This window comes from Salminus brasiliensis, chromosome 5 (genome assembly GCF_030463535.1).
Source record: "Salminus brasiliensis chromosome 5, fSalBra1.hap2, whole genome shotgun sequence".
Lineage (NCBI taxonomy): Eukaryota > Metazoa > Chordata > Actinopteri > Characiformes > Bryconidae > Salminus > Salminus brasiliensis.
This window is the reverse complement of record NC_132882.1, coordinates 6,810,340-6,827,096: the sequence shown is the minus strand read 5'-3', so window position 1 is coordinate 6,827,096 and position 16,757 is coordinate 6,810,340. Positions and strand designations below refer to the sequence as shown.

The 16,757-nt window shown below is 41.7% G+C and overlaps 1 protein-coding gene across 1 annotated transcript in view; it reads left to right on the top strand.

Moving 5' to 3' along the window:
• Positions 1-454: 454 nt before the first annotated feature.
• The window catches only part of plod2 (procollagen-lysine, 2-oxoglutarate 5-dioxygenase 2), a 63,074-nt gene continuing 46,771 nt past the window's right edge, over positions 455-16,757 (top strand). The window contains exon 1 of the mRNA XM_072679320.1: positions 455-969. Coding sequence (XP_072535421.1) covers positions 870-969 — 100 coding nt within the window. The 5' untranslated portion in view covers positions 455-869. The remainder of the gene's footprint in view (positions 970-16,757) is intronic.

Here is a 16,757-nt window from a genome sequence, read left to right as displayed (position 1 = left end):
TAAGTATAAGTAATATAATGCTGCTATATGTGTGTGTATATATATATATATATATATATATATATATATATATATACATACACACCTTCTTTAATAGCAGCTATATATATATATATATATATATATATATATATATATATATATATAATTACTCAACAATAGTTTTATTTCAGTTTATGCTCCTGTATTTGTCTGTTTAGGTCCTATCTGAAACAGTAAGTATACAGTAGTGATGATAGTGATGATAGTGATGATATTAATGATAAATCTGAGCAGAAATGAATCCTAACCTGTGGGACAAGCGGCCACATTATTAACATCAACCTAGTGAGAGCTAATCTGTGGAGTGGAGTGGAGGAAGGGCGGTGGAGGCGAGGGTAAAGAGGGAGGGAGAGAGGGAGGGCAGGAGGGAGGAACGGAGGGACGGAGGGGGGTCGCTCACACACAGCTGTACTTGTTCAATCTCACACTTACACTCTTGCCACCTCGGGTTATAGCAGGGGGCACTCCGGCTCTCCTCTCCAAAAGCTGCGCAGTGAGCTGTGGGGTTAGGAGGCATCAGCCAGTCAGGCAGCCTCCCCATTTGCGCACTCGCTACTTCTTCTGCTTGTCTTGGACATTTGGTGGCCCAGCAGGTCTCAGGCAGTTACCTGAGTCTCCTTTTCTGTTTGTTTGAGAGCTTTCTTGATTCTTTGATCATCGCGAGAGTCGGCGCTGCCGCATGGAGTCGGTGCGCACTGAAGAGCGCAGCTGAGCCAAAAACAACTCCAAAAGAGGACAGAAAGGACACCGGGCTTGTTCTCTTCTTCCTGTTCCCCTGCTGCTCTTATTCTCTCAAACAGGACTTTATAGACCCAGGAGATCCGAGGATGGAGTGTCTCCAGTGGCTTTATCTCTTCGCGTTCGTTGTGGTACACTGTGGCCAGCAAGCCTGGGGCGTACACGGCAATCAGCAGCAAATTCCAACAGGTAAGGAGACCATTACACTTAAATGACCCCTCCCTTGCTATCTCTCCGTCCATCAGTGGGGCTATGCTGGGCTTATTGGGTGTATAAATTGGAATTGGCACTGCATGAGAACAGCCTGTCTTACATGTCCTGTCATTTCACTGTTTAATCTTATATTGTTGTATGTAGTTGTGCTGGACAGCCTGGCAGGTTCCTTCTCCTCACACAGGAGTTCACACAGCAATCCCCCTGCATACAGTTCATACACACATGGTAAAATGACTGAGGTGTGTTAACACCAGTTGCAGGCTCAGTGTTCCTCCATAAAAAAGAGTGTTTTTTTTTTTCCTATACAGAACAGTGTTTGGTCTCCTAACATGGTCTCAGCTGGAGTTAGTAGAGTTAAAAAGTGTATTTCGGCGTATTTTAGGTTGAAGTGAGGCTGAAAATATTAAAAGCTGAATGCTCATTTATTACTACACTCTTAAAAAAGAGGTGCTGCATGAGTGATGCTATCAGAGAACCATTTTTGGTTCCCTATAGAACCATTTTCAAGAAGAGATTTGAGAGCGTGAAGAAACGTACGTAATGGAAACATCAGTTTAAAGGTTCAGTCTAGAACCCTGACATTGTATGGAGGTTCTTCATGCTTTAATAACGTTTTTCGTGCTGACAGATTTAAAATTCAGAGGGAACCATCCATTAAAAGTATTTCTTCAACGTTCTAAGCAAAAATATTGAAATATTTAACTTAAGAGTGGTGCTAAATCTAAATATATTTGTCCGTTCTTTAAAAGGTTCTTTATCTGTCCGTGTTTTCCATCATATATAATAACCATTTAACCAGGCAAAGAACCAATCCAGCATTCACATGGGTTGCTGAGATGTCCTGTTCCATATAGCACCATTGCAGTTGCTAAAGAACCCTTGAGGAATCTGTAAAGCTGTATGGAATCACACAGATAATCATTTCTGGCACATTTAGTGTTGATCTATGAAATATTGTATTATTACAGTGCAATGTCTTCATGGCCCTCGTCTTTATGGTAGACCTAACTGCAGTGCAACTCGTACTATAAGCCTTATTCTACATCGTCTAATTATAGTGTCATATATCTGTGTGGTCTTTTTATTAGACAAGACCCTTTCCATCAAACCACCCTTAGCACACCCCAATGTGCAAAGGCCACATTTGTATTAAGTGGGAAACCCCTCCCCATTTCCTTCATTGCTCTGTAAACTCAGAATTGCAGCGTGGCATCTCTAAAAACCAGTAAACCAACTGAACCTGTGTATAGAAGCCAGGCAGAAATCTGTTAAAGCATCCGCACTGGAGGGGTCCTGGGATTATTTGGGGGACCACAAAAAAAGCCCAAATATCAAAGTAGGCTTCAAACGTGTTACCTATCTTCAAACGAAAAGTCTGGTAAGCGCGACTGTGTGACTAGATTAGCCCACTTTCTCGTTAAATAAACACTGTATAGAGATTATAGCTGTATAGAGTCCCACAAGTGCAGCATTACGTTCAGTCTGCTCTGCTTGATTGCTGTGCTTTGCATCCAAAGGGGTACGGCAGTGTACGCTGTGGTTTTCCTGCACCGATAAGAGTGTGTATTTGTCAGCGTTATGTGCACTTTTCAGTGCTCTAAACACTGGTTTTATCCACCTGACGTCTAAGGAAAGATCTCTCTGTTTCTACACTCCTGTGTATGTGTGTGGAAACGGAGTTAATTAGTACCATAAGCCTACTGTAACGTGTACAGGTACACTGCCACGCTGTAGCAGGCGGTCTCATCCACAACAATTTTAAAAACAGTGGAAACCAGAGAGATGTAACATTTTCTGGAAATTCTGCAAGACCCCAGAAATTATATACATATATATATATATATATATATATATATATATATATATATATATATGTAGTCCTATAAGTCCAGACTGTAGTCCATCTGTTTCTCATACTAGGCTCCTTTCACGCTGTTCTTCAATGCCCAGGACCCCACTGGACTGACCACCACAGAGCAGGTAATATTTGGGTAGTGGGTCTCAGCACTGCAGTGACACTGACTGACATGCTGGTGGTATTGTTTGTAGTGTGTGTTGAGACACAGCAGTGCTGCTGGAGTGTTTAAACATTGCCTACGGGATGCTGTAGGCTGGATATTTCTGGTTGGTGGACTAGTCCTGTCTCAGTCCAGCAGTGATACTGAGGGGTTTAAACACTAAGGGGTTTTACTGACACGCCGCCACCATGTCAGGCAGTGTCGCTGCAGTGCTGAGGATGACCCTCCGCCCAAATACTACCTGCTCTGTGGTGGTCAGTCCTGTGGACTCCCGAGCACAGAAGAACAGGGTGAAAGGAAGCTAATAAAGAATTTAGAGAAACAGCTGGACTACAGTCTGGAATTATAGAACTACAGAGTGCTGCTATATGGGAAGTGGAGCTGAGGTGGTATATTCACTAATTATAGAACCTCCTTTGTCTGTGAATATTGTTACTTTTTGGAGTATTTGCTGAAGTTATTGAGGACCCCCCCCCCCCCCCCCCCCCCCAATGTCAAGGTCTTACCAAGGACAAACAGGGAAGGAACAGTGCAGCCAAAAAATAGTAACACTCTAAAGTACAGAACAGAGCAGTTTATGATAACTGAGTAGAATTGGCCCCTTAGAGAAGGCATAGTATGAAATTAAGCATTTTCCAACAATATCCTGTTGTAACAGGCCTCTGGTCTTACTTACGGGCAAAACTGATATAAAGACGAGTTCTTGACCAATCACAGACTCTCTGGACGAATAATTTTAAATAGTCTTTAAACACATTGCTAGTAAGTTTTTAACCTGTAAGAAAGTATGCCTCAGTCACAGTGAACAGCAGTATAGCTTCACCCTGGTGTTTTCTCCATATCTTGCGTATGGTACATACTAGTTGCATTACATCATCTCCAGCATGTTCCTTGGAAATTGCAACATTGCTATTAGCACAGCTTGTGTGTATAAGCTCATGGTTCAGTCATGGGGGAGCTGGGGCTCATCGCTTTCTAAATGTTTTCAACCTGACACCACCAGCCTCCAGGCCTTTCCTCCATACGTCCATGGGGAACAGCTCAATAGCATTTACCGCTCCGTAGAATTTACGAGTTTCAAGCTGCAGTAAACCATACATCTTGATATCGGAGCAAAGCCAGCATATAACATTCTCCATACAGCTGAACTGTGGGAGCTGGCAGGCCTTACCCTGCAATTGGCTCTTGTGGAACATGGTGACGGACCTCCACGACCTTGCTTGAAACGGCCTGCGCTTGTGTAAATGGCCACTGAGCGGCAAGGCCCTGTTTGTTGTGTCTGTGGCATTCTCTGTAAACCGTCACATGATTGCGAGTGGGACCATAATGAGCTGGTCAAGTCGCAAAATGACAGACATGACAGGCGGTATCGTGGTGTCAGCACGTCAGACAGCGTCAGACCTCTGCCTAACGACCTAACGCTCTGCAGTAAAACTTTTCCCCTTTGTCCTCTCCCTCGCCCCTGCGTCCTCTCTGTCCTGAGACTGGACTCGGGAGAGCAGTAACAGCTGCTTAGACTTGGCCGACAGGATCAGCGCTCTGCGTTTCACTGAATGTCGCTTTTGTTTTGTAAGGATTATTATTATGAGCTCCGAGGGCCACTACAGCACAAATACAGGAGCAGACAGAAACATGGAAAAGAACATAACACCAGGTCAAGGTGATCATATAGATCCAAAGCGCTTATTATTCATTGCAGTACTTTTTTATTACATCAGGCTGATTAGTTAAACCATAACTATGACATTGTAATATTGTAGTGCAGCTGCAAAAATGGATGAGTGATTCTGGGGGCTAATATTACAAATATAGGGCTCTAAACTTACATGACACTGTAAAAAATGATCTACTCTCTCTCTCTCTCTCTCTATATATATATATATATATATATATATATATATATATATATATATATATATAATATTTCCCTACTTAAGATACTTTTTTTAATTTGTAAGATTATTCAGATTTTTATATGATTTCTGCTTGTTATTGTAAGTAATATCAAGTACTAAAAATGTCATTATCCACAGATATGTCAGATATTCAATAAATAATGCATATAGGATAAGACACTATTTATTAAGTCACTACTTATACATCTATAAACAAGCTTTACAACAATATCAAAGTGAGAAATATTAGATATCATCCAGATTTAAGGGGATTTCACTGCTCATTGTGAGTTGTTTATTGCAGTGTATTGTGGTACTGTGGTATTACACCAGTAGTTCAGCAAAACAATCAAATTTTAGAAGTAATTACACCCATAGAACATTCAGTTTATCTTTTTGTCTGCTGGTCATTTACATATATTTGGTGAACGTCCTAGATATCTTTCTTATTGGATAAACCGATTAAATCGACAGACAAAATCAGCTCAGAAAATATTAATTTTAGTGTTTTTTTGGGGAAATAATATATGTAATATATATAAAAAATATATGGTAGATTTATGTTACAGATATTATTAGCTTGTAGTTAAAAAACAATAACTATGATATGGTTGAGCAAAGAAGCCCCAACAACTTTTGAATGGTAGATATAGTTCAGGAACTTTCTGGGAAAAGGTGAGAAAAATACTGGCACAACTGGAAATCTGATCTGAGTCTGAAATGATTTTCTCCTTTTTTCATCCTTTTACAACATACTTTGCTTGACCTGAGAACTTTGGAGTGTTTCACCTCCTTAGGTCTTGGATTATGAAGACCTGCACAATTCCAAAGAACAATTATGGACGTAAACAATGCAGAGAGTGAAATGTAACCCAACAGCTTTTCAATTTTTGTGCACAGTATATACAGCTCTGAAAAAAATAAGTGACCACTTAATTTTAATTTTAATTTTCCTTAAATTTGCATCTCTATGTCTATGGCAGTCATTTTATTCCAAGCATTTCATCAAACAAAGCTGAATTTGCAGACCATGAATGGCATAAAGTCACCCAACAGCAATGTAAAAGACTAGTCGAGAGCCTGCCAAGACATGAGAGCTGTGATTGGCAGTCAAGGTTATTTCATCATAGTGATTTCTAAATGCTCTCAAAGTTCAGATATTAGTACTGTGTTGTTTTAATGTGAATAGTAACATATTTGCATTATAATTATTACTATTATTATTATTATTATTATTATTTGCATTATTTGAGCAGTTGTAATTTCTGCAAATAAATAAACACTATAAATAGCAAATATTTTTATTTGGATATTGACAGAAATGTTGTCCATGGTTTATGAAATACGCAAATGTTAATGTAAATTTCCCTAAACACACTGCCTGTAAATAGTAAAACCAGAGAAACTGATCATGTAGGGTGCTCCATTAATTTTTCTAGAGCTGTATATTTGAGAGGCAGACTGTCAAATTGTGGTCGCGAGTTAATCAAATCAGTGTTACATCAGAAATGACCACTTTTTATATCAGAAATGACCACTGCTACAGTAATGCCAATTTCTGCTAGGATTTAATGTTACGCTAGTTGTGTGAAGTTACGCTAAACTAAACAAATTTCTCTTTGTGTCAAATGTAGTCAGTCTCCTTTGCCAGACCTCTGGTGTCTGAAGTTGCTCTGGAGCTGTGAGGCTAACGTAACTAGCAAGTAATGGAAGCTTCGGGCCTCTTGTTAGCATTCTAGAAACGGCAAACCCAAATCATCACACTTGTCTCAAACACCAGACATGACTGAAATGGCCGTCTACATTTGGTGTAGGGGGGAAATTGTGGAAATTAGACTGTCGCTTTAATAAAACTAGAGCACGCAGCAGCTAAACCAGAGAAGGATTAATGATGCTGAACTATTACAAATATGAGGTCCTAAACTGTTCCATCCTGCTCCTGCTAGGTAGCGATGGAAGCAGTCTGAGGTATTAACATGCCAGTTTTTGAGTCATTTAACACAGTCAAAAGGCTTTGTTGCTTCTGTCCTGCTTGGCCATTTTATAATAACTAATTCACCCATGGCCCAATTTGTAGGAGGAAGCGACCGTAATAATTGCCATCATTACCCCACCACCGACAAAACTGCATGACGTCAGCCAATCTCGCACTTCTCTTTCCCCTCTCGATCCTTGATCGTGATTATTTTTCCATCCCGGGAGGAATAAATATGGGCGGCTGCTGTGCTCCAGCCACCTCTGGGGCAGCTTTTTTTGGGCCGAGGTTCATAAGTTATAGCTCTGACAGATGGAGATGATGTCACGCAGTGTTCTTTGCTCAGGGTCTTTATGACTGTATTGGTGATGTGTAATCGAATGTGCACTCCCTTACACACTACAAGGTTCCTCTGTTGTGGGCAGGGGTGCACATGTTTTACCAATCATACAAGCTCCCGGGTCCCGCTTCTATTTTAGCCATAGACAGCTGAAATAATGTCTGAACGACGATCACACCCCGGTGACCCGTTTCCCTCGGTTCATTCCTCACCCAGCCCTCAAACTGGGTTACTGAGGTCTGGAGGGGAAACACATGGGCCGCTCACCTTGCTGTAGGATGAAAGCATTTGGAGGTGTTAAGGACTGTCTGTGTGGGTAGTTTCCAGACATGCAGGTAAAGTTTCATTGCTGTCTTGCTCGCAGACCTACTTGTGGTTACATTAAAATTCTTCCAATTTGACACTGCCTTTTTTTTTTTTCCTCTTGCTTTCTCTGTCTAATAGTAGGTTGGCCTGAAGTCTGGTCAGAGTGAAGTCAGATATGTGCAAGTATGAGAGTATGAGTGCATTTTTGTGTGGTTTTAGGACAGATGAGTCAGAGTGTTGGAATATTCCAATATTCATGAGAGTTTAAAAAATTGAATATGAAATTATTAAAATATTAGTTTTCTTGGGAAAGATAAATGAAAGTGAGATGCAGCGCAAACTTAACCATTTACAGTTGCCATATTGTTAGTCAGCCACTACTATGCATTAAGCAAAACACCCAGCTGAAAATCCTTCCAGAGACTGGAGATGTAACCAAGACTCGACTTGGACTTCCACCCCAAAGACTCAAGACTAGACTTGGATTTGCCCTCCAGAGACTGGAGATGTAACCTTAACTCACAGTCCATAGACCTAATTTGGACTCAGTCCAGCGATTTAAGACCTGACTCGAAGACTCGACTTGGACTTCCACCTCAAAGACTCAAGACTAGTCTTGGAATCGCACCCCAGAAACTCAAGACTCTACCCAGGCTCTCACCTCAGAGACTCAATACTGACTCTGACTCACATTACGTAACTTAGACCTGAGACTTAGAAACTCAGACTCGCACTCCAGAGTCTCAAAACTTGACTTGGACCCACAGCCTTGAGACATGCCCTTGACTAAGACCAGAGACTTTGACTTGACTCAACCCAGGCTCAAACCCTGATGGCTCCACCTGAATGTACTCCAGAAACTTGAGACTTGATTTCAGATCACACTAAGATTTGAGACATGAGTCATACTCAAGATTTTACTTATAGTCGCACTCTAGAGTCTCAAAGCTCAACCCAGATTGCACCCTGGAGTCTCCAGACTTAACTTGGACTCACTCCGGAGACCCGAGACTTAACTGAGATTGAAGACTCAACCCAGGCTCACACCCCAAAGACTCCACTTGGATGTAATCTGGAAACTTGATAAGATATGATAAGGTACGACTTTATTGATCCAGAAGGAAATTGCAGGACTTGACTTCAGATCACACAGAGATTCGAGACTTTACTAATACTCGCACCCTAGAGTCTCGAGACTTGACCCATATTGCACCCTGGAGTCTCCAGACTTATCTTGGACTCACTCCAGAGACTCAAGACTTAACTTGCATTCGCACAACAGAAACTTGAGACTTGACTCTACCTTCAGAGACTTGAGTCTTGACTTGGACTCAAGACTTGAGTTGAACTCTCATCCAAAAGACTAGTCTCGACTCAAACTCCAAGAGAGGCGAGACTTGCCTTGGTCTCACATGCCAGAATCTCAAGACTTAAACTTTCACCTCAGAGACTCCAGACTCCAGACTTTGACTTGCAGTCCAGGGAACTCTATACTTGTCCTGGACTCACAGGCCAGAGACTCAAGACTTGACTCAGACTTGCACCCAAAGACAATCTGTGAACTTCTCTAGTTTTTAAAGAATGAGAACAGACTGAGGGGCTTAGCAGAGCCAGTGATTAATACACTATTTGTAGCTTCCATGTTTTCAATTTTTGATATTGTATTAAAATGATTACACCCTATGACATAAACTGTGGATCTAGTTAGCTAATGTTAGCCAGTGTTCACGTAAGAGTTAGCTGTTGCCACGCAGTACCTGATTTTGTTACTATATATCAAAACCTTTATCAACATACATGGAAAAATGATTTATTAATAATACAGATGTCAGTTTTCTTACATATTTGGAGCAGGGGTGGACTTTACACATACTTCTGAAAACAAAAGTACTGCCTCTGTTGAAATGGGTATGTCCAACACAAGGACAGAACTGGACCCTGAGAAAAAGTGCTGGAGAAACATGCTGGAGTTTCCGAATCTGTCTGCACGGGTGCTGTGTTAGACTCCGGCTGTAGACGGATCAGAGTTTTAATGAGGTCAGTTATGTGACTCAGTAATGTGACTGCATTTCCCTGCACAGACTGCGAAGGGAAATACAAAAAATACAGTCTGTCGCTGTGGGCCAAACCTTGTAGTGCCACAAACACTTAGTGTACTTTTCAGTTGACTGGGTTTTAAAATTGCTGGTGTTTTTCTGCCAAGTATGCTTAGATGCCTTGTTTAATCTAGTTTTCCTCTAGACTAAGCCATACTTTAGACAGTTTAGTTCTTAGGCCATGCAGAATTGAGCTTGCATGATGCTTTTACTGCTGCTGATAACATTTATTTATCCACCTGAATGAGTGGCAATATGTAGGGTAAGATGAGTTATTACACTTACGTACATTGACTTATATGCTAAATAGGCCGGTGGCAAACACTGCTAAGAAATGTTGTATATTTTCAGGTCATATGCACTCATCTGATGCCTTTAAACTTCCTTTGGAAAACCAAATTTAACCTTGTAGTATGTTAATTATGGCCGCAATGTCCCTAGTCCACAGTCCACAAATAAAAAGAAACCATGAAAAAAGCCCATTTTTAATTCATCAATGTCACCAAAAGCAACACATTTACTGACACCACATCACACTAGGGCTGCAACAAATGACTGTTGTAGTAGTCTGTCAATTATTGAAATGAATAATTGATTATTCTGTTTACTCAATTTCCAAATAACTCATGGACGGTCATGGACGAATCTGACGATCCACCAGCTAAGATTTACACAGGACTGCACTGAAATCAACAAAAAGATCACTGGAAAGAAAACTTTCAGAATCTGTTAATGAGGCAAAAGCAGCTAACGGTAGACGCTGTCGGCCGTTCGCCAGGAGACCCCCAGTGTATGTTCCTGATCATATTTCTTTGTGCTGTTCTCACTCCATATTCTGGGGCTTTTGGAGTTCTTGTGTGGGAAAAGTGTGGGCAGGGCGCTGCGTTTTAGCCTACAGCATCAGTCAAGTCTCTCTCCAGTTTGGTTCCACCGAGCGATTCAGATGCATCAGGAGTGAAGTGATGAGAGCAAAGCCGCGGGTCTTTTGGTAGCTGTGTTCGCCCACACACTGCTTCCCAAATGTTCTCCTCTTTTTGTCCTTGGGAAAGCTATGAAGACTAAAATCAGTCTTTCCAGTGCTGTTCGACTGGAAATAACATCCAACAGCAACACGATGTGGCATGGTTTTCTCACAGCTAATGTACCCTTCTTCCAACCGTACCCAAGGTTAGCGCTGTGCAACCATTTTATGTCATCTACCCATCTTATTTTTAATGTTTTTTTTAGAATAACTCCACCATATTAAGCCTTACAAGAGTTACCAGCCTGGGTTCATTTTCAGAGGCATCCCACATACTGAATTTAGGTGTGAGGTGTGGCCTGTGATCAGAGCTCCCTCTATACAGAATGCTGTAGAGAAGGAGGGCTTACGTTTGCATTTACATGTACAGCTATTCAGCCTACAGCAGTTTGGCCCAGCCCACTCACACTGACATATGGATGCACAGATATATAGACTGTTTCTGGCAGGGCTGGGGCTTTATACAGTGCATCCAATCAGAACAGAGGTCATGTGCAGATATCGGTCTTAAGAGCACAGTTACATACAAAACAGCCTATTTGAGTGATGTTATGGTTTTGGTCAATAATCCAAAGCAAGTTATTTCATACGTGTAGCTCAGAAAGAAAAAACAAAATACAATATGGGTCTTCTAAAATGCCAAAGAAGAAAGCCACTGGAAACTGGAAATCTTCGGCCTGTAGCTCATGAATCCACATTACCTTGCAGGTACAAGCTTAGGACCCATTACCCCAAACATAAGGCTGTTCATGCTTAACCTGTAAGCAGACAGCATGTACCATGAACCACCAGCAGGGGCCTGGCCAGCATAGTAGGCAAGCTGGTGGAGCTGGAGTAAAGAACTCCAAGCCCCAGAATCCCCAGCGGTAATCAAAGCTGACCAGACCCACCTGTTTGGCATGGTATATATACACCTAACCAGAGATGCATCCCTGTCATACCTCTGTAGTGTAACAGTGGGTCTAAGTCACAATCAATGAAGAAAAGCAAGAGTTGAAAAAGGGAGAGGGTTTATGTTGGGAACAGTGAGGAAAAGCAATAGTTGAGAAAGAAAGGGTTTATTTTGGGAACAGTAAAGAAAAGCAAGAGTTGAAAAAGGAAGATGGTTTATGTTGGGAACAGTGAAGAAAAGCAAGAGTTGAAAAAGGTTATGTTGGGAACAGTAAAGAAAAGGTAGAGTTGAAAAAGGAAGAGTATGTTGGGAACAGTTTGAATTGTCTTTCGTTGGAAAGACTCCACTCCTGGTGTTTCCTTTTGTTGGTGTTTTCCAGCCCTTTTGTCTGTGATGCTTTTAAACAGTTTTTATGCTGCTGCCTCTCACAGCTGTGGTGGCGTGGCGCACTGGACAGGGTTGGGAGTTCGAGCCCCACCATGGCCACATAGCGTCACCAAGCAACAATCTTGTCCTCACTTAAAACATTCACCATTAAATAAATGAATTTTATATATAAGTAAACTGCACCTGAGTTCAAACCCCACACCACACAGTAACATAACCCTAATGTGATGTTTAGAAAGAGCCATGTATGTGGCTCGAGTTAAACCCATAAAGAGATTTAAAGCAATAAAGAGTTTCATGCAGGTTTATGAGGCTCTTTTTAGCCCTAGCTTTTCACCAGCTTTCCAGAATTAATATTTGGGCTTTCTGATGTATCTGACGAGTCCAGTTAAACTCCAGTGCTTTAAGTGTGTGCACATGCTCTAGCTGTCCCCAACTAAAACAGCTACAGCATGTTGCATTGAACCAGAACCTGCTGCTTGTCCGGCTAACACTGTTCTGCTGATGAGGAGTCTGAGGGACTGAGGCCATGTTATTGTTGGCGGCTCGCTCTCGTTTCAAACATTCAGAGGTGCTGGGAAACCTAAGCTTTTATGGAAAGCTGAAGCAGAACAGGAGTGTACGGGTGTAAGTGTTATGTCTCTTAGGTATTCGCCAGTGATGTTGCGATGAGTAGAGAGGAACATTCCTTCAGAGAGATGCTTATCTTGTCGTGATGAAGACGGTCTTAAACGAATCCGCCTTTGGATTGAGAAGGTTTCATTTGAAATCTCTGGAAATGAGTGCACTGAAGGCCGTGTTGTGTGGTGCAGGAGGTGGGTGCTCACTGAGAATGCTGCTTTCTTCTTTCCCAGAGTGTTCTCACACCCAGGCTACTGCAGTGCTAACGTTTACACAGATGGTCATGCCATGAGTGCATAGGGGTGAAAGCTGAGAGAACAGTTTGCCTCTGTAAGGGGGTATTCATTGCTTTTACAAAGGCATGGAGATTAGTCTACCCCCCACTCAAGGAAAAGCACTGTTACTGCAGTGACATAACGGCTCATGTAAAAAAAAAAAACTGTATTTGCAATGAGAACTTAAGTAGAAGTATAAAATAGCAGTAAGTAAGTACACCCACACTCCTAAAAATAAAGGTGCTACAAAGGGTTCTTTGAGTGAATCTGTAGAAGAACCATTTCTGTAAAAGAGATGCCGACTGTGACAAATCTTAAACTTGGTAAACAACCTTTTACATCGACTTCTTTTAAACCTTTAAAAGGGTCTTAAGGTGCTTTGCTGATGGTCTTATTCAGAGTGACCTACATCAATCATGTTACACAGGTGGGAAAATGTAGAGAGAAGAGACTTGCCCAAGGTTTAGTAGGATTTCCCAAGGTTTCCTCTGCTTAGGGGTGGGTAGTGTTAACCACTACATATTTTTGCTGTGTATAATAAAATGAGAAATCTCTAAAGTGAGAGGAGTGCACGGTCACACAGCAGTCCAGATACTTAATGAAATTACACAGAAAAAAAGAATTGCAAGTATATTTTGACAATATACTTGTAATTGAACATATACACTGTAAAGATTGTATCCAGAACAACTGAAATCACATCATAACTAGCAGTTGACCTGAATTTCCATCCTTGAATAGGGTATGACTGGATACACCAGCTACTGTACACGCATAGTGAACTATCAAACATGATTACCCAGTATTTACACTGAACACCAAATTATTTTTCAGTGATGACGTTCTCTCAACACTTTGCAGAACAGTAACAGTTGGGATAGCCTGCCATGTATGCAGACACTTAATCCAGCTCAATCTTGCACCAGTTTCACAGCTCATTTGGGATCATGGAAACAAGCCATGTCCACCATGGGTCAGTGGGTATCTCGGCAACACCACCTCTTTATGTATAGGAAGCTGTATTTTTTTCTGTAACAGTAGAATGTAATGACTGTGGAAACATGGACAGTGCAGCATCTCTCAAAAGCGAAGCAGCCACAGTTCTAGTGCCTCTGCTGGCTGGTTGTAGCATGATGTGTAGCTCCGCCCATTCCTATGTTTTAATGACCAGACTATTTTTGCTGTTTTTTTTTAAACCCTTACTCTACCTATTGTAAGGAGGAGGGGCTACACTTAGAAATTACGTGATTGACAGCTTGGCTGGAAGAGACTGGTCGACTGCAGGACCTGCATGGCGCCCTTTTGGTTCAATGGGGTAGCCGAGTTGTAGTGGAACTTACCTGGGCTGCACTTTTACTGTTGGAACATCCACTTATTAGACAAACTGGGAATCCAGGGGGAAAATCCACTCTCCTTCTGCGTTGTAAGCTCAGTGAAGGCAGTCTAAGACACACTTGGTCTGGGAGAAGGGGATGGGGCTACCAAATGAGTAGGCGACTCTGCCCTGCCTCTGGTCTGCACAGCAAATTTGACAACATGGCGTACAGTTTTGGCTTCACTTTATAGAACAGTAATGAATGGAACCATGGCATCCAATTATTCATTGGTAGAAACGGGTTACCTTGCATCACTGTCTGCCCCCTCCAAAAAACTCCATCAGTCTGATTTTACAGCAGTTAAACTATGCATGTTTTTCTTGAGTTGTCTTAATGAGCTTGCAGTCCATTAAAGACCATCTGTAGACTCCATTAGCATGTATCATTTACCTATAGGATAAGTGTTCTCATAAACAAACTGTACCCCTTTCTGCTTTACCCATAATGACTTTGCAGGAAGGAGGCTCATGGGAATATCATTACGTTTGTTTCAAGCCAACAACATGAAAAGAGTAGAATATAAACGACATAGGCAGCTTCAAATGCTTCCAAATTCATATTGTGGCTTTGTCTGTACCATTGTACCATCAGTCTTCTTAGTACTCCGTACTTTGCCAGTCAGTTTTAAGGAAGACAAGTGTTTCTGTTGGGCAAACAAGCCCTGAGACTTAAATCAGTCCACGTAGAGACAAATCCTTCAGCATATGTTTTGTAGGCTGTGGCTAAGACCATAGCCAGTCATGTGGTCTACAGTCACTTATAGAGGCAATGTAAACCAACACCACAGTCAGAAGTGAAGTGAATGGTGATAAACAACTGTCAGAAAGTAGTCAGAGAAGAAAGCTGGGAAAAGACAAGGCCCAGTTCACATGTATCTGGATATTTATAAAAAAGAAAACTGCCTCCTGTCCACACGTAAACATTGGTTTTTGGAGCTTTTTGAATTGTTGAATGTTTCAGTGTTGTGGTGTGGACGGTGAAATGGAGCTTTATGAAAATGTTGGAGTCACAATGCATGCACATTTCCGGGCTGAATCTGAATATAGTGATTATATACAGTGATTATCATCATAAAATTACTACACTACACACAGATTGCACTAGACTTCAGATGTCCACCTATGAATAAATGTAAATACTTTTTCATGACAGATTTCGATTTAGAATCCATAATTTGTGACTTGTATAGTACATTATTTAGAGAGTAGTGTGCAATTTGGAATTATACCTCTGTTTTCTTCCTTTTTCATGGTCCTTTGATGTCTCTCTTTACTGTTGGCTAGCATGTTCATGCATGGATTTTTGTCTTTGTGTGGACGGAAATATTATCAAATTTTAATTTTTTTTTTCTTATTTAGTTAATCACATTTTTTTCCCCCCTTTCCTTCCAATTTGGTACTGCCAAATAACCCACCCATTTTGTGGCTCCCCCTAACACTAGCAGTGCTCTGGACACTAGGAGGGTAAGGACTGAACACAGTAATATAATCTCCAATAAATGCCACAGCCACTGCCTCTTTTCGAACCGGCAGGCAGCCGACACACTCTGAGGAAAGCACCAGGTCCCCGACTTCCCCGCACTAGCTAACAGACGCCACCTACTGACCTGGAGAGAGCATGGTCAATTGTGCTCTCTCTGACTCTGGCTGCTGATTTGCATAGGTAGTGTATTAGGCTGCTGAGCCACTCTGTGAAATCTCTACAGTGTAAGAAGTTCCTTCACTCACATTTGTGTATTCAGTGTAAACTCAACAAAATAGTTGAACTGAATCGAAATGGGAGATTTTCAAACCAAATCATTTCCTAACAAACCTTAACCCAACTGAATTGTTGTGAGGTTAGAGATTTAGACCTCTACAGAGACCATTATCTAACAGCGAAAAGCGAAAGAAGCCAGAGAAGAACCACTTTTGGCTCCATAAAGAACCATGTTTGTAATAGACACGTGTAAAGAGTGTAAAGAACCTTTTAAATGTCTGATGAACCTCCACTGGATGGAAAGCCTCTTTACCCCACCCCCACCCCCATCCCCCCCCCCCTTATACTAATGCATCTCTGTTACAGACATGGTTCCTCATGGACCAAAAGTGGTTCTTCTATGGCTTCTATCGCTCAAAGAACTGTGAAGCACCTTTTTTGAAGAATGTTTAGTTAATATCTCTCAGTGTCTTCTCTCACTTAACCATCTTCTCTTTGACCCCTCGTACTGTGTAAAGACTGAGCCATCCCACCCCTGTGCAAGCATTTCCAGCTGTGCCAGCCTGGTGCATGTTTTACCCGTCACCTGGCAACCAGAACCTTTGGCAGAAAGTCTCGGACAGACTCTGTGACTGCTATGATCTAACAGTTACTGCTGTGTTAACAGTGTTTGACAAAGGTGGCATTATAAAGAAACGTGCGAGGGTTTGCTGCTCCTTGCTTTCCCCTGTGTTTACTGGTGTGGTCTGGTTCTTTGTTGCTATTGTCTGCAGGGAGGTCATACCTGGGTCAAAGCAATTGGTGGTGTTTGTGAGCCTTAGGGAAAGTGGGCATTGGGGAGGAGAGAGTAGGTCAGACCCC